Consider the following 22,778-nt stretch of genomic DNA (forward strand, 5'->3'; position numbering starts at 1 on the left):
CAGGGAGAGCAGAGCGCGTGTGCAGAGCGCTCCCCACGTGGAGGGTCCCCAGGCACCCCCGTGCCCACGTGGGGTGCCACCCACACCGACCTGTCCCCACGCGTGTGTGCAAACCCCGCACGCCAGGGACACGCCAGGGACACACATTCACACCCTCGGGCTGTGGGTGCCTCTCAGGGGCTGCGGGGGTCACTCCCCCCCACACCGGGGGTCCCCAGCCCGGCCCCGGTGTGGTCCCGGCGGGGAGCTCTGGTTCTGGTGTTCACTCCGGTCCCTGCTGACGCCCTGAAAGCTCTCGGGGAGTGCAGCCACACTTGGGGCCAGGGAGGTTTAAAGGCCATTGACTGTCCCTGCCCTGTCTGGGGACTGAAGGAGCCACCACTGCGGGGACCTTGGGGGTGACCCCTCATCCCTGCCCAGCCCGGCCCCCCAACTCCGGCTCTGATTCCCCTCTGCAGATGGAACAAGAGGAGAACGGTGCCGGGGAAGGGGAAGAGGGGGATGGCACCCTCAAAACAGAAAATTGGGAGTGTCCCCCCATGGCACCTGGGCTACCCATCAGAGGACACCCCAAAATCCAGCATCCCCCCCATCAGGGTTTAACCCCTGCACTGCCAGGACCATGACGCTGCCTGATCCCACTCCCTGTTTCCACTGCTTTTACCCCAAAACAGCTGGTTCGGGTTGGACAAATTATTCCCTTGGCCCAACCTCCCACTTTGTATTAATTATTCATTATTTTTATTAGTTGTTGTTATTATTATTAATAAAGGGAAATAAATCAGTCCTCAGCATGGCAAATGACCCGGCCTGCCTCCTCTGGGAAGGGAGGGATAGAGGGGGAGAGGGCTGGATGGAGGGATGGAGGGAGGTATGGTGGAGGGGTGGATGGATGGATGGATGGAGGGATGGACGGAGGGATGGATGGATGGATTCAGGGAGAGATGGAGGGATGGATAATGGATTGAGGGATGGATGGAGGGAGTGATGGATGGAGGGATGGATGGATGGAGGGATGGATGGACCGTGTCTCTGCCTGCACCACCCTCTGCCACCACACTCACCCTGTTCCCACTGGGTTTCAGGGGTGAATGTGGGGTTCAAAACCTGTTTAATGCTCTTTTTTGGGGTGGATTCATTAAATCCAGTGGCTGGTTCCATGCTGGAGTGGACTCTCCAGAATGCCAGGATGTGGCTTGTGCACACAGGGTACTGCTCATGGACCTGAGGTTCACCCACAGGTTCCTGGCTTTTCCTTCATCAAAATCCCTGCTCCATTCCCCCCTTGAAGCCTCCTTTGGGGGCTTTTATGCATCATCCCTCCATTTCTGAGAGTTTTCTTGCCTGGTGATTGGAGGGACACAGGGCTGGATCCACCCCGGTGCTGCGGGATCTGGCTGCCATCAGTGTGATGAGTTTGGGGGGGGGGGGGGTGGGTCAGGTCTCAGTGCCAGCGATCCCAGTGTCTGCTCCCCTGGCTTTTCCCACTGCAGGGAGGCAGAGCTGGGGTCTAACAGCTCCCTCAGCCCCCCCAGTGCCACACAGACACCGCTGACACATCAAACATCATCTGCTGGGCACCAAAACTTGGCTGCTGAGGGGGGGGAAAAGTCACTGCTTCGGTGCCACCTCCCCAGGCCTGTCCCCAGGTCTGTCACCTCCTGGGTGATCCCACTGTGACATGAGTTCCCAGGCGCAGTGGCTCACCAGGGTTCTGGTTTTATTCCCCATTTAATAAAAAACGGACCCTTTAAGGCATTAAATTGGCTTTTCCTCCAGCAGAAAGGTGCTGGTCTGAGGGATGCTCATGCCGGCTGGCTGGGGACAGCAGCAGGACGGGGTCGGCCGTGGGTGGTTTGGGGAGCTCAGTGGTGATTTGGGGGCTGTTTTGTGACCAGCTGAGGGTGCAAGGCCAGGTTTCCCCCCAGCCCAGCCCCTGCTGCCGGCAGCGCCCCTGGAGCAGGGAAAGGGGCTGGGAGGGGAGGTGGGAACAGCGGGGGAACACAACGGGAAGGGCCTTTCCCACCGTGGGCTGCCCTGAGGGTGGATCCGGCAGTGGGATGGGGACAGCGTCCTCCTTGCGGGGACGGGGACAGGATCCTCCTCCTCGGGGACACGGGGACAGCCTCCCCCACACACCCTGCCGTCACTGGTGCCACGGCCCTGCTGGGCTCTCCTCCCTTCCCGAGGCTGTCTGGGGCGCTGGGGGGGCCGTGGGGATGTGGATCCTCTAGGGGACCCCCCAGCAGGACGTGGCCATCGATGTGGTCCCTACGCTCCGGCCACCTCCAGCACTGGACCCGCGGCTGGGGGATGTCGCGGGTGGGACCGCACCCACGGCCCCCCAACCACAGCGGCTCTCCCGGGGCCCAGGACCCCGCACAGCTCCCGCTCGGGGCCCCTCGAGCTGCTGTCCCCCCCTTTCCCGAGGACGGGACCCCCGCGGACCCCACGAGAGAGACACCTCGATCCTCCCCGACCACGCCCTCCATTGACCACGCCCACAATGACGACACCCCACCCATAGACCACGCCCACGTCCCGACGTCTTTCCCGCCCAGCTCAAGGCCCCGCCCACCTCCCAGACCACGCCCCCTCCCCTCAGCCCGCGCGCCCTTTGCCTGCCCACGCCCCCTCGGCAAAGCCACGCCCCCACCGCAGACCCCGCCCCAATGCTGGGCACCCGCACGGCGCAGACCCCGCCCCAAGCCCCGCCCCAAGCCCCGCCCCCACAGGTCCCCGCCTCTTCCCGCTCTCTTCCCCGCCCCGCCCCCTTTCAGGACCCGCCCCTTTCAGGACCCGCCCATTTAACCGCCAGAACCGCTTTCCTCAGGCCACGCCCCTTCCTCGCGCCCCGCCCTCTTCCCAGGCCGCGCCCCCCGTGCCCCGCGCAGGCGCCGTTCAGCAGACCCCGCCCTCAGGCCCCGCCCCTCCTCAGTCCCCGCCCCTTCCGGCGCCCGCGCGCCGGGACTGCAGTTCCCGCCATGCCGCGCGCGCGGAAGGGGCGTGGCCGCGGCGCCGCTTCCGTGCTGGCGGCGAGGCGGAGGAGCGGCAAGATGGCGGCGGCGGCGGTGCTGGAGCTGCAGCGCGCGCAGTCCCTGCTCTCCACCGACCGCGAGGCCTCCATCGGCATCCTGCACTCCATCGGTGAGCGCCGGCCCGCCGCCCGCGCCGCCCCGCGCCCCGCCGCCGCCCGCGCCGCGCAGCGCCCCGCGCCGCCGCCGCTGCTGACTCACCGTGCGCGCCGGGCGGGAGCGCGGCCTGGGCCCGGCCCCGCGGGGCTGCACCGCGCCGGGACGGCACCGGCGGCGGCCCCCGCGCGTGGGGCCACGGGCGGCGGGAGCTGTCGGTGCGGGACGGAGCGGGGGCCGCGCTCCGGGAGCCCGGCGGCGGCGGGGCCGGTCGCCGGTGCGTGTCCGTGGAGCCGCTCAGAGCAGCCCCGGGGCCGTGCCGGCCGCTTCTCCCCGTCTGGCTGGAATGACCCTGCCAGCCCGGGATCCCCGATCGGCGTGTGCGGGTCCGCGGCGGGACCGGTAGCGGCGGGGTGTCGCGGCTCTTTGGGTCGGGGCGGTTCGCGGAGTGCTCGGGGCGCGGTGTCGCTGCCCGGTCCGGCCGTGCCGAGGGCCCCCCGGGAGCGCTCCGCCGGCAGCGGTGTTTCCTCCCGCGGCGCTGACACTCCGCCCGTGCTGAATCGCCCTCCCGGCGCTGCTCGCACGGAGCCGGGGGAGCTTTCCCGTGTGCCGCGGCCGAGCTCAGCTCCTCGCTGGAGAAGTTCCCTCGGTGTCCGCTTCTCCGTGTCCCAGCCGGGCGCTGGTCTCAGCACGGGCCCCTTTGGGCTGTCCCGGCCATTCCGTGGTGCCAGGGAGGTGTCGGTGCTCTGAAGGCGTTCCGAGGTGGTGTGGGCACCCCGCCTGCTCTGGGGGTCGAGGTTGGGGCGTGTGGGCCTCGAAACTGGTGTGTAAACCAGTAATTCTTGTTTGTTGTGCTGTGTGGTGACCTCTGCAGGGATGCTGTCACCCTGCTGCCACGCTGGTGTGTCGGGAAAAGTTTCCGTAGTGTCACTGTTAGACCTTGGAGATGCTGTCAGGGCTTTAAGAGTTGTTTGTGCCTCGGTGTTTTGCTGGTTATTCAGTAGTAGGTGCGGGTCAGGCTCAGTCAGGACTCACAGCCCCTGTTGTGGTTTGGGAGGATCAGGAGTGGCCCAGACAATGTTGCTCTGGTGCTTTTTTCCTTGAGAGCAAAGTTCCCTTGCTTTCGGTACGGAATGACAGGGACTGAGAGCCACAGTGTCAGTTCCGTAGAGCCGGGATTTTGGCTCTGTTTATGTGGAAGTTGGAGGAGCTCTCTGTGCTGGGGGTGGTGGCTGGGAAGGAAGAGCACTGTGTGGTGCATAACTCCCATGGAACTGATGCTGTGCACACTCAGGTTGTGCTGCTGGGTGTCATTTGTCCCTTTATCTGCCTCGGAGCAGAGTCACCCCCTGGAGCAGAGGGTGATGGCACTGCCAGGGCTCAGCACGGGCAGCGGGTGTGACACCAGAGTTGGGGGGGGATGTACCCACCTCACTTTGCTAATGTTGTGCTGCATTTTGTGCACAGGATCTCAGCTTAATACACAAAACAGCAACATCAGCAATCCCAAAGTGGAGTGTCCAACCCCAGAAATGCCATTAAATGTCTCTTACTTGGTTCTGTGGGTCTGGTGTGTGGTGCTGTTTGTAGGCGACACTTGTACAGCTGGGCAAGCTGAGATTGTTCAAATCTGGAGCTGGAGTGAGCAGTAGGGTCTGTGGGCTGGTAAAGCCCCTGTGGAGCACAGGCAAAGCACTGCAAACTTCTCTGCGCTGCATTTAAACTTCTCAGACCTCTTGGGCCAGGCTGAACTCCCTGGTGCCTGTTGGAACAGGTCCTGCTTTGGGCACCTCTCCAGGAGCTGACCAGCAGTGATGGTCTTTGACCTGAAACAGCACTAAAGGCAACTTTCCTACTCTTTTTCTTCCCAGTGAAACGTGATGTCCAGGAAAACGATGAGGAAGCAGTGCAAGTCAAAGAGCAGAGCATCCTGGAGCTGGGGTCGCTGCTGGCCAAGACTGGGCAGGCAGAAGGTGAGCCTGAAATCAGGAGCTGAGGTAACAGGCAGGAGATCCTGCAGCCAATGGATTTAGTCTCCTTACTTAGTGGGATAGCTGGAAAAACAGCTTTTGGCAGGAAATGTTCTCTCAGAGACAGGACAGAAACTAAAAACCAAATAAAGAACATAAATATTACTCTGGTGTTGCTTGGCCCAGTGCTCCAAACAATGCACAGTTCAGTCTGTGGCCCTTTGACATGGGGCTGTTTCAGTATGAGTGACTAAAGTTTTGCTAAGTTATGTTTGAGATGAGAGGTGTCTCCTGGTTGGTTTCACGTGGGAAAGTTTGTCCCATAAAGTCCTTTCTCACCAGCAGCTCCTCTCACAATTAATTGATTTATCTGCTGGACCATTACATCAGCAGCCCCTACCCAGCTCTGCATGGGACAGTCCCTCTATTGTGAGTGTGTGAGGGGACAGGGATGGAGTCGAGTTCTCTGTTCAGTGATGGTTTTGAATCTGTTCCTGTCTCCTGTTTCCTGGAGAGCTCAAGGCAGCAGTTGGTTGTTTTGCACTCAGCAGTTTGGAGCTGTGCTGTGCCTTTCCCCTGGAGCATTTCAGGACACGCCGTGTCCCTACCCAGAGCGTTCTGTGCTTGGGCTGCAGCTCTGGGCAGTGGAAAATGTTTGCTTGCAAGTGTGGCCCTGGGTGGGGGAAGCACCCAGCAGAAGGTTTAATCACACTGGAAGTGTTGGGACACCAGGCCTAACTTTGGAGTAGCTCGTGGGAAGCTCTGTGAGGGCTCAGCCACAGATCCAGGTCACAGTTTACATCTGTTGTGAAATGTCCCTTGGTGTCCCACTGGGCTTGGGAAGCTCCTGTTTGGCCGGGCCCTTTCACTGCTCTGCCCATGTCACACGTGCTCGGATGAGCATTCCAGACCCTGATCCCACTGAGGATTGCAGTGGGACAGGGCTGGGGACAGTGCCTGACTGGCTCTGAGAGAGTGCTGGATAGCAAGGTGCTGTTTGTGTCACCTCACTCAGGTGTCCACCTCTGATTGCTGCTGGGGGCTGTGTTTAGGGTCTGTGAGGGAAACAAACCCAGCACAGGATTCAGCTGCTCGTGCAGGACAGAGGAAGCTGCTGTGCTAGTGCCCCTTTCCTGGCTGAAGTCAGTGAGCTCAGTGTGGGTGTCTGTGCTGTGCCAGTGCCCTTTGCACCCTGGTGTTTGCTCACCAGAGATCACCAAACACGGCTGGGCTCTGCAGCAGGGGAGATGTTGGTGGGGGGGAGTAAAAAGGGGGAAATCATCTCCAGAGTCTCTTCAGGTCAGTGTGGATGTGCTGATGGTGAGCAGAACTGAGGGCAGAGTTCTTGTGGCCTCCTCACCTCTGCAGAGCTCGGAGCAGTGTTGAGTTTAAGCTGGAGTTTGGCATGAGGATAAAGAGCTCCAGGGTTTTCCCAGAGGGTGGTAATTGATAGATTTATTTTCTTTCAAGGGGAAGGCTGAGGAATTGAAAATAACACTGTTAACTGATCAAACCCAGGGTTGTGAGGGGACAAACGTGGAATGTATTTGTGGTGTATTAAAGGTACCAGTAAACTGCAGAGTGAGTGTGTTCTGGAGGGAAGAAAATGGACTTGGCCCCATTCAGAAGCCAGGGGGGTGTGTGTAGCTCAGAGGGAGATCAGCAGGATCTGCAGGTGTTTCCTGGAGTTGTGGAGGATGAAGGAAAGGGTGCCCTGGCTTAGGGTGGTGCTGGAGCTGTGGGAAGGGCTCTGTCCCTTCCCCTCCTGCAGCTTTCCAGGTAGGAGTGGCAAGTCAGGGGCAGCACCAGGTACAGCTGCTCTGAGACCTCGGTGCTGGGCAGACACTGGGGTTTCATCCTGTGGCTTTCACTGCAGAGGGTTTGGTTTTAGCCAGTGGGACTTCTTGGACAGGTTTGAGGGGTTGCAGTGCCCAAAGAGGTGGTGGCTGCACTGTCCCTGGAAGTGGATATTGGGAAGGAATTCCTCCCTGGGAGGGTGGGCAGGCCCTGGCACAGGGTGCCCAGAGCAGCTGGGGCTGCCCCTGGATCCCTGGCAGTGTCCCAGGCCAGGCTGGACATTGGGGCTGGGAGCAGCCTGGGACAGTGCGAGGTGTCCCTGCCCATGGCAGGGGGTGGCACTGGGTGGGCTTTGGGGTCCCTTCCCAATCTAAACCATTCCATGATTCCATGACTCTGCTGAAGTGCAGCCTTTGTTACAAAAATAACAATAATATAATTGTTCTCTTCAATCCTTAATCTTTATCAAGCAGATAAACTCACAGGTTAATTACTTTTCTTCATGACAGTTCCAGATTTTTATAGCATTTCACGGAACTACAGGGTTGGAATAACTTGGAGCAGGAATTTGGATATGTGGAGTGTCAGCTTGTGGAAGCACTTCCCTGAGCATGAGCTTCAGGCTTCATTTTCCAGAGCTGCTGCTCATCACTCCTGCAGAGCTGTCAATCACACCCCTTTACCAGGCATTGCATTTACTTTAGAAAAATAAAATCCTAAAAATAGTTGATGGTTACATTGGTGGGAGAGAGAAATTTCTGTGGGAACTTCGAGCCTGCACGGCTGAATGTGGAGTTTGCAGAATGCACAGCTGGATTCCAGCTGTTGGCTTGGGATCTGCTTTCTGGGGAGTTCTGGGGCAGCTCTGGAGCACATCAGTGGGATGATGAACAGTGCAGTGTGTTCCACTGGAGTTTTCCAGCTTTGTTCTGAAGTTCCTGTGGGAAAGAGTGTGTTGGGCACTGGTTGTGTTGGTCCTGAGGAGCTGGTGGAGCGCAGGGATGCACAGGAGGAGGGTTCCTGGTGCCTGCTGGTGCCTGAGAGCTGATGGATCTTGGAGAGCCTCAGTAAGATCCAGAGCCCACCTTTCCCAGCTCCCACCAAGATCCTGGAGAGGAGCTCTGTGCAGAACTGATGTGTTGGACTGTCTGTGGTTGGGTGTTTGCTGTGTAGGCGATCAGAGCATTTGACTTGGATTAAAATGATTGGGATTTGCGTCCAGATGTAGCACTGGAGATTAAATGGACTCAGAACAGGATGGTGTGGGAAAAGTCATGGAGCAGCAGGTTCCCTGTGGAGTAAAGACTGTCAGCCTGCAGGCTGCAATCTCAGATGTTAAAGTAGCTGCACCTTAGTTGTACAAAACGCTGCCTGTTTATGCTCTGGCAGAGAGAAAATCAAACTTTTATGGAAGCAAGTGTGGCAGTCAGAGCATCCTGTGGTGTTCCTGTCCTGAGTCCAGGTGGTTTGCTGGGGTCAGGCTCTGTGGTTTGCTGGGGTCAGGCTCTGTGGTTTGCTGGGGTCAGGATCTCCTGCCCTGCAGTTTGGGAAATAAAGCTGAGGATCACACTCAAGAGAAGTTCTGTTTGTTCTAAATCTGCACTTTGAGGTGCTTGGAAACCTTCCAGTGCCTTAAGGGGCTCCAGGAGCTGGAGAGGGCCTTGGACAAGGGCCTGGAGGGACAGGACAAGGGGCAATGGCTTCCCAGTGCCAGAGGGCAGGGCTGGATGGGAGATTGGGAAGGAATTGTTCCCTGAGAAGGTGGGCAGGCCCTGGCACAGGGTGCCCAGAGCAGCTGGGGCTGCCCCTGGATCCCTGGAAGTGTCCAAGGCCAGGCTGGACGGAGCCTGGAGCACCCTGGACAGTGGGAGGTGTCCCTGCCATGGCAGGGGTGGCACTGGAGGGGCTCTGAGGTCCCTCCCAACCCAAACTATCTTAGGATTCCATGATCACCATGAGTGATTGGAAAAAAGTGAGTTCCACTTCTTAAGAGTGTGATAAATGAGGTGTATCAGGCTTGATTAAACTTAAAGTGAATAGGTTAAAAAAGTCAAAAATATGAAGAATCATTTTTAGATATTAATAAGATGTTCTTACAATAATTAGCACTAGTATTCTTTAGCATTACTGCTAAACAAAATACAGAAGAACCCTTGTTTACATTTGTTTTTATTGGAATCCTTCCAAACTGAAATTCTCCTGATACTCCTCCATATACTAATTGAAATAACATTAGATTAATCTCTTATTTTAGTTTTGATTCGATACCAGTTTGGTGTAGAAGGTTTCCGAATTAGTCATTACCAGCTTTGTTTTGGTTTTCCTTTTGCTGTGGAATCTTGTAAACACAGTAATGTGAGATCTACCTGGTATTTGGGTGAGACTTAGAAATCTGGGGCAGAGAGCTGTGATTTCAGTATGCAGCCCCAGTGCTGATGAGTCAGCACTGAACCCTGCCCCTCTGCAGGATCATCTTCCCAAACTGGGAGCAGCCCTGGCTGGGAGCTCCCCAGGGCCACGTGGTGTTTGTTGTAGGAGACTTTTCACTTGTGCTCTGCAATTCCACCACGTCCAACATTCCTGAGTGACTCTGGAGCTGCTGTGCCGTGACTGGGGAATGACACTTCAGTGTTTCTCCATAAGAAAAGACTTTTCCTTTTTCCACCTCTTACAAAGACTGGTTTATAACTGTGAATTAATGAGGAGATGCAGAAGCAGAAATGTAGTTAAGTGAGGTCAGAGTGATCAGGTAAAGCTCGAGTTGGAGTGTTAAGGAATAGAATTTTCCAGTGGTGGAGCACAAGGTGTATCCAACACCTGGGCTAGGTTAGGTGGGGCAGATTAAAGCATCAAACTGTGAGTTAATAAAAACACACCTCAATTATAAACTCCATCCCTTATTTTATAGAAACATCTCAAAGCACTTAGCAGATTCTTACATTTTAAAACATGCCTGAGGCAGTTACAGCTGGGGGTGAGTGAGGAGCTGCAGTGACAGGCAGGGCTGTGGTGAGGCTGGAGCCCCCAGTGCCCTCTGCAGCCCCTGTTTGCTGCAGGGCTGCCCTGCAGATGACATTTGTTGCTCTGTTCCGTGGATGATGCTGAGAAACCACCTGGGGAATGTTTGGTGTGACAAATCCTGCTGGTGCAGGTGATGTGGGGCTGCTCCAGCTTGGTGCAGCTCTTGGCTGGGGGGGTTGTGTTTCATGATTTGGGGTTTTTTACAGAGCTGGGAGGACTTCTGAAGTACGTCCGACCCTTCTTGAACTCCATCAGCAAAGCCAAGGCCGCCCGCCTGGTCCGGTCCCTGCTCGACCTGTTCCTGGACATGGAGGCAGCAACAGGACAGGAGGTGAGGCTGCAGTTGTTCCTCAAAAGCCTGCAACACCATTATCTGACCTAGTTTGCTTCGCACTGAAGAATTATTCATGTCAGGCAGCAAACTTTTAATGCATTTGGGTGTATTTTATAAATAAAACATCAGATAATTGAATTCATAACCATGTTTTCTGCAAGCCTCTCCCTGCTGCAGGTTAGGAGTGACTCCCACCATGGTCTTAGATTTTTGTTGCTTCCTCAAGTTGTGTCAGGGGAGGTTTAGGTTGGATTTTGGGAGAACTCCTTCCCTGAAAGGAGTGTCCAGCCCTGGCACAGCTGCCCAGGGCAGGGGTGGAGTTCCCATCCCTGAAGGGATTTAAAAGCCATGTGGATGTGGCACTTGGGGACATGGGGCAGTGGTGGCCTTGGCAGTGCTGGGGGAATGGTTGGACTCAGTGATCTGAGAGGGTTTTTCCAACCTCATTGATTTTTAGGTGCAGCACTGGGAGTATTTTGTAGTGTGATCAGTGTTGGGAATGTGTTCCCAAAGAGCTTGGAGCAGGAAAGGTGGGGGTGCTGTGGGATAGCACAGAACTGCAGGAGCCACTGCTCAGGGGCTGTCCTGGAGCTGGTCAGGATGGCACATGGGCACACCTGTGATGGGTGTTTGACTGTGCAGAGACACAAAAGTCACTCCTGAAGTGGGAGTGGAAAGGGTTTTGCAGCTACCAGGTGTAAACTGCTCCAGTGGATGAGCTTCCCCCCCAGAAAACCCGAGGCAGTCTAAGGTAGTGCACACTTGGGATCCACTCCATTCTCATCAGCTCCCCAGGGTACAGCTGTCCCCAGTTGTTGGTTATTTGGGGGTGGGATAAGGACAGGAGCACCCTGGAAGTGCTGAGGAGCCCGTTTCAGGCAGTGCTGCCCTGCAGAGGGTTGTCCTGGCACACCAAGGCTGGCACAGGGAGGGTCTGAGCAGCAGGTTAGGGACAAAATGCACATGAAACCTGCACTCAGGGACTGGCAGGTTGCAGGCTAGAGAGGTTCTGCCATGCTGAGGGGCAGGTGACACTCTCATTAGCCAAATTAGCACAAAATTAGCCAAATTAGAACTGTCATCCCTTAGGGCAGGTAACCCAGCCAACATCCCTCGTTTGCTGTCCAGTCCTTGTGGCTTGTGGGTGATAAATGGTGGCAGAATGTTTTCCCCCTCTTTCTCTAACAGAAGAGGTCAGGGGAAATGGGGTGGGATGAGAAGAGAGAACTCCTAAAAGTGTCAGGAGAAGCTTCAGGCTTTTCTCAAGGTAAACGTGGTGTAAAGGACAATATCGGGATGCAGTTGCAAAAGAGGAACAGGTTGGAGTAATGGTGATGGAAATAATAAAAAGTCAGTCAGAATAGTCACTTTGGAGCATATTCTGAAAACCCAAAACCTTAAGGAAGGATGACATCAACCTGTGAGGCCCTTGATGCAGCAATCTCAAATCCATTCAGAAATGTTGCGAGGAGCGTTTCCTTCCTCAGTGGAACTCACATCCAGCAGGCTCCCAGGAGCCCAGTAAAGCAGTGAAATTGGAGATTTCTCCAGCTCCTAATGCTCCAGCTATCACCCTGTAATAAATTGAAACTTCATAATGGCTTCTCATCAAATGTTCATGTTTAATGAGCAGTGAGAAGGAGTTGACGAGGCTTGCAGTGTTGAGCTGCAATCCAGAGGTTTTGGGAAGAGGTATTCCTGAGCCTGGCACCACAGGATCACTTACTGTATGTTACTGAGAAGATAAGATATAATCATACCTAATTGAGGTGGAACAGTTCTGCTTTATCCATCATGGGAATCTCAGCCTGAAAAATATGGGAAAATTCTGAGTTTCTTTGTTGTGCTTTGAGGTGATGGGTGAGGCCCCCAGAGCAGAGCCCAGCACCTCTGCTGCTTTATCCAGATCACCTGATCTGATATATTTACGCCCTAAAGCACATGAAATTTATTTTTCTTTATTGAAAATACATCCTGGCTGTGAGTTTCAACTCTGGGAAAGTGTTAGTGCCTACCCCAAATGCCTCCAAACGGCACCAGAGGTGTCGTTTGGAGGCATTTGGGGTGGGCACTAATGAAGAAAACTTCTAGAATTGACTGATTTCTTTCTGTTCCCTTTAAGGTTGACCTGTGTTTAGAGTGTATTGAGTGGGCCAAATCAGAGAAGAGGACTTTCCTACGCCAGGCTCTGGAGGTAGGTCCCAGATGCCAAACACGTGGAGCAGCATCATCCTCTTGTCACATTTAATAGCTGTAAAAGTAGAGCACTTGTGTGCTGTTCAGATCTTCCTGCGTGTCAGGGGAGGGCATTAATTACCCTGAAATTCTCCTTAAAAAGGCAGGATTTTACTCCTTGCACAGCTGCACCACTTCATGTGACAAATACAGATTAATGTAGTGAAGTCTTGTGCAGAAAAGAATACAAAGCTTCATTTTACAAAGCCAATCTGTTCTGGCTTTCCTCACAGCAGTTCCTTTTCTGTTCTCCAGGCGAGGCTGGTCTCACTCTACTTCGACACCAAGAGGTACCAAGAAGCTCTGCAGCTAGGTGAGGTTCCCACTAGGTGGTGGTAAATCTTTGCTTTTAATTTACTCTTGACAAGGAAAGCCATCGACTGTGTCATGTTCCTTGAGAAGTTTTGCACGATTTGGGTCTTAATTTCTCAGGGCTGGTCCAGTTCTGCCACCTTTTGCTGTAGCTGGGTGATAACAGCTCGTAGAGATGTCTTTGTTCTCGCTGTTTCACCATCCTCACCCATCTCACCTGGTCCTAAGGCTGTTTTGGATGTGGCTTGGAGCAGCCTGGGAGGTGTCCCTGCCCATTTGAGAGTGGAATGAGATGAGCTTTAAGGCCTCTTCCAACCCAGACCATTCTGGGATTCTGTGATTTGTTCATTTCAGGTAATTTTGAGAGCTGTATCCAGCTGAAGGCCACAGGTTTGGCTCCTGCTGGAACATGCTGGAATACACAGCTGTGGCCACAGAGGCTGAAGGGAGAAAGAAGCTTTTCTCCAGTTTGGTCAAACACAGCCCAATAAAATCAGGAAATGGCAAAACCTCTGTGGGTGTCATTAGCCAGGGTCTCACGGAGGCTTTAAGAATTTGTTCCTGCACCACCTGAGGGATGCTAATGAACCAGTGAACTCCTGCTCTGCCCCAAAGCAGAGTAAAGCAGGACCTCTTACAGCTCCCCTGGTGCTTTTTAAATGCTCATTTTGCAAATGACTGCAGTGCTGTAAGCGGGGTTTAAGCTGTCAGTGAGGTTTAAGCTGTGAGGTTTAAGCTGTCTGAGGGTTGTTAGCACAGCCTGCTCCGCCGGGGCTGAGGGACAACTGCAGGGACACTGCCTGAACTGCTCACCTGGGACCCAGAACTTCTTAACCTGTGTGGTGGCACAAGCCTGTGTCATGTCCAGAGTTACCTGGGTGACATTTATCTCATCAGAATGTTGAGTGCTCTGGCTCATGGAATTCAGCATGGAATTCGAACTAGTTTGCATAGGGATATGTAATGAACTCAGGTTTAAATTGATCAGAGGCCACATTCCAAAGCTGTCCTTAATTAATTGAATCCCTTGGCTGCTGGTGGGACAGCCTGGGGAGTTGGGGAGGTCTGTACCTCTGTGACAGCCTCTGATGCTCTATCAGGATGTCAGTGCTGTGCACCAGCATTGCTGTGTGGCTGACCAGGATGTGGTTGTGTCTGTGGCTGTGGGGAGCAGGTGCAAGCAGAGTCTCTCAGCGATGTCTCCAGGGAGAATCCATTTGTTTCTGCCCAGTTCTGTTGTTTCACCTCTGGTTATCAGCTCCTGAGCACAGCAAGGGAGGAGGAGGATGAGCTCTGCTCATCCTAAGTTACCTCTTCAGTGGGGGGAAGAAGGGGACAAGTTTCCTCTAGGACTGGCTCGTTCTGTCCTCACAAGGCTTTGATGTGACAGCTTGTCTTGGCATTTCTTAGGCTGTCCCTTCCTGCCTCCTAAATCTGACCTGTAGATATCTCGTGTTAAAAACATTCCCTCATCCCGTGTTCTCAGGAGTTTCCTGAGAATGCTTCATGGTGCAGGGGGGGCAGTTCTGCAGGAGCTCCCTGTGGGAGAGGGAAATCACCTGGGAATGGTGCCAGAGTGACCATCCCAACTGCCCAACCCCTCCAGGACACTCTGCTGCCCACACCCCACCTCTGACACAAAACTGCTTCATCCTCCAGCTGTGGACTGGCACTGTCCCACCATTATTCCCTCTCCCTTGCTTTTCCTTGGAAGAAGAGCTTGTGTAAGCCTCACCTCCCTCCCTCAAAGCCCTGACTGCCAGGGGAGGATGGGTGTCCGCTGGAGAGGCTGGGTGTGTGTGATGCTGTTGCAGAGCAGCTCACAGAGCTTTGTCCTTCCCCTCTGCCAGGCTCCCAACTGCTTCGGGAATTGAAAAAGATGGATGACAAGGCACTGCTGGTGGAAGTGCAGCTCTTAGAGAGCAAGACTTACCATGCCCTGAGCAATCTGCCAAAAGCAAGAGCAGCCTTAACCTCGGCACGGACTACAGCCAACGCCATCTACTGTCCCCCCAAGCTGCAGGCAGCGCTGGACATGCAGTCAGGTGAGGCCTGCAGGACAAGGACAACGCCCAGGACTCGTCCTGACACTGCACTTGTCTGGTATTCCTTCTTTCCTGAAGGAATCATGGAAAATGGTGCTTGGTGGGGCCTCAAGATATCACCAGTTCTGCCTCAGGTAGCATCAGCTGCAGTGACCTTGTTCCTGACACTGGTGTTTTCAGCCCATTTTTGAAAGCTTCCTGTGGTGGAGGGTCCATGACCTCCCCAGGCACTGCTGTTCCAGCCTCTCACTGTGTTCCTGACCCATTTCACATTGTTCCTGACCCAGTTTGGAGGCACTTACCTGAAGTGCCCCAAACTTGTCTGTCCAAAAATGTCCTCGTAAGAGAGGGTGTGGATTTTCTTCTGATAGAGATGAGGCAAGAGGGGGCACAGGAGGAAAGGATTCCTGTCACTGAAGTCACAGATAAAGCACTGAACAACCAAATTGTTCTGTCTTCTCCCAGTCATGCTCAGAATTAACCCATTTGTGCCTCTCCCAGGTATTATCCACGCAGCAGAAGAGAAGGACTGGAAAACAGCCTATTCGTATTTTTATGAGGCGTTTGAGGGCAATGATTCAATTGACAACCCCAAAGCCATCACTGCTCTGAAATACATGTTGCTGTGCAAAATCATGCTCAACAGGTAGGTGGCAGATGGCTCTGGGAAGAACACTTCCTGCATTTCCAGGGGAAAGGCTTTTTGTTTATGGGACTCGGAACTAATGGGCTCAAGCAGTGTCTTTATCACCTGATCAGTGCTCCTGATGGGGGGATATTTGAGTTGAGCACTTTGCTGTCAGTTGGGGATTTCTGAGGTGCTCTGGGGTTTAAGCTGGCCATGTTCCTCTATAAATGCTCTGTTCCCTCTGTCTGCAGCCCAGAAGATGTGCAAGCATTAGTGAGTGGGAAGCTTGCTCTGCGGTATGCAGGAAGACAGGTATAGAAACTTAATCCTTTCTGTCTCTCTTACCTCTCTCAATAGTGGCTTATTTGTTTTGTCAAGCACTTTGCTCCTTTCACACCAAACACCCATCACTCCTGCATGTCCCGAACTAGGTCCAGAGCTGATTAAATTACCATGAGTCATTACCAGAAGTCAGTTGCCTTCAAAGGGGTTTACAGTGATTTTTACAACCACAGAATTTGGGCTGCTGGCTTCATTTTCCCTGTTTTTGTCCTCCCTGCTTTTTTTCATCAGCTGCAAACTGTCTGATGCCACCAGGTCCTTGTCCCCCTGCTCTCAGCAGCTGTTGCAGGGTTTAAATCCAAGTTACTCTTTTTACTTCATTGTAGCCAGTCCTGAGACTCCATCCCTGGCAGTGTAGCTGAGCAGAGGAGACCTGGATGGCTGCGAGGTGGGAGCCAGGCAGGCAGGAAGTGTTAAACCACTGCTCATTCTGACATGTGAATGTGGCAGGCTGGGAATGCTATCCCCAAATTAAATCCAGGGTGCTTGGAGAAGGTGCAGGGCCACGCTCCAGTGTGCCAGGAGTGCCCTCAGGGGATGTGCTCAGCCTGGGCTTTGCTTTGATGCACGAGCTGCCCACGGGGGATTAGGAATTAGCAGAGCTCAGTGCGTGAAAAGGTCTGACATGGGGATATCCCTCCTGGATCAGGAAGGGCAGCCCCAATCCTGCCTCATCCCTTTGCCCTGAGTGGCAGCTGGAGGCTCCTCTCCAGAGCAGGAGCTGCTGGCTGTTCCCACACTGCTCCTGAGCCAGCCCTGAGCAGCAATTCCTGCAGCAGCTGGGGAGCAGGGAGAGAGCAGCCCTGGGGGCAGCTTGATGGGGATCCTGGAATATCCCAAGCTGGAAAGGACCACAAGGATCTAGTCCAGCTCCTGGCTCTGCATGGGACAATCCCAAAAAGAGAGGGCAGCAGAAGCCTGGGCCTTGTGCACCAGAGGCACTGGGCTGTCCTTGTCCCATCCCCCCCCACTTGGGCTCTGTTCTGCTGTTCCCTGCTGGGATTCCCACTGTTGGGTGTAAATGGGATTCTTTGGGGATGAGGATTTTGCTTCATTTCAGCAGTTCTGGGGTAGACAAGATCCATCCCTGGTGCTGTCCATGGTGGGGTGTCCATGGGAGCTGCTGCCCTGCCCCTGTCATTTGGCAGAGAAGTGGCCATGCTGAAGGGGAGAAGCTCAGCTTGAGGGCCCAAAATGGCCACGTTCATTAAGCCAGTGCCAAAATGTGCACTTCCCTTAAAAACAGTGTCAAACTCACTCCCAACCTGCAGCTGGTGCTCTCAGAGCCGGGTGCTTTGTCCCTCTGGAGATGTCTCAGCTCATGTCCTGCAGCTGCCAGGCTTGTCCTCCCCTCAGCAGCTGCTCTCCCTCTGCCTGTGGCAGTGACAGGGAACATTCCTGGTTTGCTGCTTAAGCACGTTCCCAAGGTACTGCACAGTTGGCATATTCACCCTGAGGAGAATCCAGAAGAAAATAACCTCCTCTGGTTCTCTTTCCCCACAGACAGAAGCACTAAAATGCGTGGCACAGGCCAGCAAGAACCGGTCGCTGGCAGATTTCGAAAAGGTGAGTCAGGGACACAGAAAACGGGGCCTGGCTGGGCAAAAACCCGTCAGAAATGCCAGGTTTGGAAAGCTGTAGGAGCTGTTACATCCCACAGCAGGAAACCATGGAAACATTGATAGAAAGCAACAGTGCACCAAGAAATACCCCCCAACAATCAACCGGTTGGGTTTTCAGTGCGTGGGGGATAAACTTGCTTGAACCCAGTTTTCTTCCTTTTTATTTATTTTTTTTTTTTTTTGGAGAGCCAACTCAGATGCAGTTTTCCTTTAGGTGCTGTTCACTGGGATGTGCATCTTGCTAAAATTTTTCCTGGTTTCAGCAGGAATGCTGCAGAGCTCAGGGAGAGGATTCCTGTGTCAGGATCCAAACCTGTTGTGCTCTGCTCCCTGTGAACGGAGCCTGGGGCTTGCTGAGCTCCAGCAGGGTGCAGATAGAAGATGTTGGAAAGGCTGCTGGGCTGTTGTGATCCTCTGGCTTTTAGCCAAGTTAGGGATTGGATTAGCCATGGGATGTGGCTGGGCAGGGAGGGGATTTCATCCTCCGAGGACCTTGAGGAGCTGTTGCTACCAGAATTATTTCCTGCCATCGTGTCCCCACAGGCTCTGACAGACTACAAGGTGGAGCTCAGGGACGACCCCATCATAAACACTCACCTGGCCAAGCTCTATGATAATTTATTGGAACAGAACCTGATCAGAGTCATCGAACCCTTCTCCAGAGTACAGGTAAATGTCTCCAGCAGCACCTGGACAGGCTGGGCCCTCTGTCCCTGCTGCTGAGGGTGAGGGGATTGTTCCCATGTGGAACACTTCTTACTCTGAGCTGCTCAGCACTTCCAGAGCTCAGGGTTCATTGTGTTAAAATTAAAAGGAGAAGGCTGAGGGAACCTTTGGAAAACCACACTCCAGAGTCATTGCCCTTTCCACCTGTTTCTCTCATGCTCCCTGAAAGGTGACTGGCTTTTAACCCTGAAGGTGACAGCATTTGGCTTCGAAGGCCTCTGGCAGGGTGAGGCTGTGCCATAGTCTGGAGAAGAAATATTTCACCTTTCAGAGTGAAGTGGCTTTAGGGGTCGTCCAGTCCATCTTAGTTAAAATCAGATGTGAAACCTGAGGGGCCTGAAGCTGCAGAGTGGAGAAAGCCACTGGAGATTTTTAGGCCAAAGCATTTCCAGGCCTTTGAGCTATTCCATGGGAGAGACCCAAACCTCTGTGTTGTGTGTCCAAAGGGCAGCTAAAGATTTACCTGAATGTTGGTCTCTCTTATAGATTGAACACATATCCAGCCTCATCAAGCTCTCAAAGGTAAGAACCTCCCCAGAAGTCGGTGCCTTGTGTTCAGAGGGCAGAGGAGTTGGGGTTAAATGGCATTTACCACTGGGAACTGAACATGGAGGGTGACAGATGAGCTCCATAGCATTGCCAGGCAAATCTCACCCTTGGGAACTGAACTCTGACCCAGGCAGCTCCTGGGAGGCATCGAGGCTTCCTGTGCTCCAGGCTTTGCTGTGCTGTCCCCTTCCCTCCTGTGGGTTTTACTCCCTGTCTTGGCTCTTGCTTTTTATTTGAGGCAGATTTTCCTCTGCTCTGTCGTGACCAGCTCAGTCTTCCCCCATGCCCTGAGCTTAATCCTCTGAGTGTTCCCAGGGGAACCTTACTTAGACCCTTAAGATCCAGGATCCAGCTAATCACCCTGCAGTGCCATTAGGGATGCATCTGTCACACTGACTATGCAGTAACTGCTTTACAGATAATCCCAGACAGATAAAGTTTTGGGGAAATCCACGGTAATCCCAGCCCGTTGCACCCCAGAGTGCTGTTGTCTTGTGCTGGCATTAAGGCCAGAGGTTGGGAAGTGAGCTGAGCTCAGCCTTTGTGGTCACAGAATCACTGAATCATTCAGGTTGGAAAAGGCCTCTGAGATCATCGAGTCCAGATGTTCCCCAGCACTGCCAAGGCCACCCATGTCCCCAAGTGCCACATCCACACATCTGTGAAATCTCCAGGAATGGTGATTCTGCCACTGCCCTGGGCTGGACAACCCTTTCCATGAAGAAATTTTCCCTAATATCCAACCTAAACCTCCCCTGGCACACAGTCTGTTCCCAGACTGGCCTGTGGTGTTCAACACATCCCTAATAGAGTAAAAGCTGCTCTGTGCCCCCTCTGCTCAGAGAGGAGCTGCCTCCTGTGGGCCTTCCTGGTGCTGGGCAGGAGCTCAGCTGGGTCCTGCGTGGATTAAATAAAACTTGGCCAACTCTTGTCTAAATCCTTGCTGAACTGAGTTAGAAAGTTCCAGAACCCCCACGAGTAAAGCCTGTGTGAAGTGACAGATCCAGTGTCACCTGTGGAACAGGGGACATCCTGGTGCTCCCTCATTAACAGCTGCTCTTTCATTTCCTGAGGCATCTCAAGAAGTGAGTGGTGTCCAAGCCCTGTTCAGGGAGGAAGGAGCTGCTGTTGAGCAGTGCTCACGTCCCACCAGGGCTGTTGGGTGTGCAGCAGTAAAATTCATGTGTTTTTATGTAGTTCTGGGAGACTTTTCATTTCTCTGCTTCAATTTCAGGCTGAGGTAGAAAGGAAACTGTCACAGATGATCTTGGACAAGAAGTTTCATGGTGAGTCTGCATCCCTCAGCTCTGAGTGCCCTGTGTTTGCACGAGCTGTGGCTGGGCTCCCCTTCCTCCTCTGAACCTGGGAGTCCTGCTCAGGCAGCAGATGTGCAGGTGGCAGTCAGGAAGGCTCTTCCTGCTGCTCCATCCACCTTCCTTAACCCTGAGGGTTAATTTCAGAAATGCTTTTGGGTCCCTCTGTGCTGTGACAGGGACAGTGTGGGACCCCCAGCTGGGCTGTCTGGTCAGGCTGGGCTGTCCCCCTTGGAGCTGACAGGGATGTGGTCACCTTTCCCAGCTGTTTGTGTCGGGAGCATTCTGTGGGGGTAGCCCATGGCACAGTGGGGTGCTGTGGCTTGGCTGGGCCCACAGCAGGCTGCAGCCCCAATAATCTCTCAGGGAACCAGCTGTGCTCTTGGTTCTGTTGTCCCTGGATGTGGCTGAGCGAGGGGAATGCCTGGAAGCTGCACCCTGGGCACGGAGCGCTCTGGGAGGACAGAGCCCAGCTGGCATCTGGGCACAGCTGCAATAAACCAGCTGGGCACTGAGCAGGCAGGGAGATGGTAGGGAGTGAGCAGGAATACTCACATGGAGTGGGTAGGGAATGAGCAGGAATACTCACCTCCTGGACGGCTTCTCAGGCTGTTCTCTGGGATGTATTTTTTTCTGGGAATGCTGAAGCAGTCCTGACCAAAATCAGCCAGTCCAGCCCAACACGTGCACCCTTCCCAAACCCTGCACAGCTGGTTGGGTGTTTCTGGGGTAGATCCCTGAATTCCTACTGTCTGGAAGCCGTGATCCCTCGAGCATCCCAGTGCTAACAGCAGCTTGTGCCCACAGGAATCCTTGACCAGGGCGAGGGTGTCCTGATTATCTTCGACGAACCCCCCGTAGACAAAACTTATGAGGCTGCCCTCGAGACGATTCAGAACATGAGCAAAGTAGTGGATTCGCTCTACAACAAAGCCAAGAAGTTGACATAGGTGAGTGGGGCCTCCCCGGGGGCCGCAGAGCTCCGGAGTCGCTGCCAGGCCCCGCCGTGCTCCGTGTCCCTGAGCCTTGTTCCCTCTCCTGTCGAGTGACATGGCTCTGTTTTCTCTTTGCAGAGTTGAATTTGCTAGCTGTCATTTGGAGAGTGTGTGTGACAGGAGAGTGAAACCTTTGGGAAAATGTTAGGAGACTTTTTTTTTCTTCTTTGTTCTACTTTTCGCTCGGAAAGTTTTTAAACTTCCTCATCCGGTGCATCTTGTATTCCAGACGATGCGTGTTCCAGTTTCCATGTAATCTTTACTGGCCGAACTTTGTATCTGGGGGGGGAATATTGTTTAAACAAAGAGGGTATTCTAAATAAAAGGAAAAAGGCTTACACTACCTAAACATGTGCTTTCCACTTCCTGAGGGACGGCAGAGTTCAGCAGGGACAGCGTTTTGTTACCAATAGGTGCCCAAAACCAGTTTGTTTCATCTCCTCCGCCCTGAAATCGGAGACGTGCTGGCGGTGTCCGAGCAGCCAACTCGATTCCATTTGTACTGAACCAAACAAGCCCAAAATGTACAGACTGCTGGTTTATTTTCCATCCTCAAGGCCTCCGATCCCCTCGAAAGCAGCTCCGCGATGATTTTCCTGCGGGCCGGAGCTGTCGGCGCAGCCCTGGCCCGGCCGCTCTCGGCGAAGGGGACGGCGCAGGTTTCCCTGGAGCCTGACTTGCATGCTCTTGTTTGCAGATAGACTTAGATTTTAAATGTTTCCTCCCTCCCCGCCTGCGCTGGTAGGAGGAGCAGGTGCCCGGCGGAGCCGACTCCAGCTGTGCCTCTGCTGCAGCAGCGCTGAGCTCTGGCTCCCCATGCGAGGTGGGACAGCCTGGCCCTCTGGAACAGCCCAGTGGGAGCTTCCTCCTCGGTCCCGAAGTCCTGGGGGACGGAGCACGGTGTATTCCAGCATGTTCCATTTTCTGGTGAGGTTTCCAGTAAGTTTTAATGCCATTTGGGCAGTGTAAGCTTCTGCATCTCTGTCCTGCTCATCTTTATTTTTCCTTTCCCCTCTGTCTCTATTTCCCTCTCCACGTTTTTCTTACAGAATTTATATTTTGTAAAAGGATTCTGTTTTATCAGGAAATATTTTGCCTTCACGCTGACTCTTAGACTGGCTGATTTTCCCCTTTCTGTTCACATTTTGACCTCTCCGACCCTATATTTTATTTTATTTTATTTTGTTTTGTTTTATTTTATTTTATTTTATTATTCTTAATTTCCATCTCCTCCAGTCAGTCGCTGTTTGGGTTTTTGGCACCATCAATATCAAATGTACAAACGGTTCTTGCTAACCAACACCAGGTATATCTGATGTTCAGATGAGTTCCAATAAAGAATTTTTTTTTCAAAAACCTCTGTCTCCTGTCTTCAGCCACCAGGGCGGATCCTGGGCTGGGTGCAGCTTCTCCGTTTGCTTAAGGAAGGATGGAATCATCCCCTCACCAAAGCATCATTGGGGATGATATTTTGGGGATGCCAAATGTGAATGTTTGAGGCAGCATCATGTAAGATTTATGGGTTGTGATGTGTTTTTGGCACAAGTTCTAGTGCTACTGAATGTATAATAATAATTTTTATTATTAGCACTATTATGGTGAAAAATGGATTAAATGTGGCCTCTCACCCCTCCAGCCTTTCCTGAAAATATCCTTATGCTGGGTTGGAGTCTCACACTCGATAGGCTGGGAAGGAGGTTTAGGGTGTCATTGATAGAATATCTTGAATTTTCCCATCTGAAACTCCCAGGGTGCTTC

General features: G+C 53.5%; 1 protein-coding gene across 1 annotated transcript; it reads left to right on the forward strand.

Annotated features, from left to right (window-relative positions):
- The first annotated feature begins 3,009 nt into the window (after positions 1-3,009).
- On the forward strand, positions 3,010-21,363 carry PSMD11 (proteasome 26S subunit, non-ATPase 11). Its single transcript, XM_082297583.1, has 14 exons — positions 3,010-3,147; positions 5,003-5,104; positions 10,126-10,250; positions 12,376-12,447; positions 12,744-12,801; positions 14,651-14,845; positions 15,347-15,491; positions 15,725-15,785; positions 17,319-17,381; positions 17,981-18,106; positions 18,650-18,685; positions 19,947-19,998; positions 20,833-20,975; positions 21,099-21,363. Exons 1-13 carry the CDS (start codon positions 3,057-3,059, stop codon positions 20,973-20,975), a joined length of 1,269 nt encoding a protein of 422 aa, XP_082153709.1. The 5' UTR covers positions 3,010-3,056; the 3' UTR covers positions 21,099-21,363.
- Positions 21,364-22,778: the final 1,415 nt, after the last annotated feature.

Source organism: Coloeus monedula (assembly GCF_965178545.1).
Source record: "Coloeus monedula genome assembly, chromosome: 26".
NCBI lineage: Eukaryota > Metazoa > Chordata > Aves > Passeriformes > Corvidae > Coloeus > Coloeus monedula.

Bases quoted from the DNA above. Each gene is read 5' to 3' on its own strand.
- PSMD11 (XM_082297583.1), top strand. From the start codon at position 3,057: ATGGCGGCGGCGGCGGTGCTGGAGCTGCAGCGCGCGCAGTCCCTGCTC. The intron at 15,492-15,724 runs GTAGGTGGCAGA...CTCTGTCTGCAG, and splicing joins TGCAAAATCATGCTCAACAG to CCCAGAAGATGTGCAAGCAT. The intron at 17,382-17,980 runs GTGAGTCAGGGA...GTGTCCCCACAG, and splicing joins CGCTGGCAGATTTCGAAAAG to GCTCTGACAGACTACAAGGT.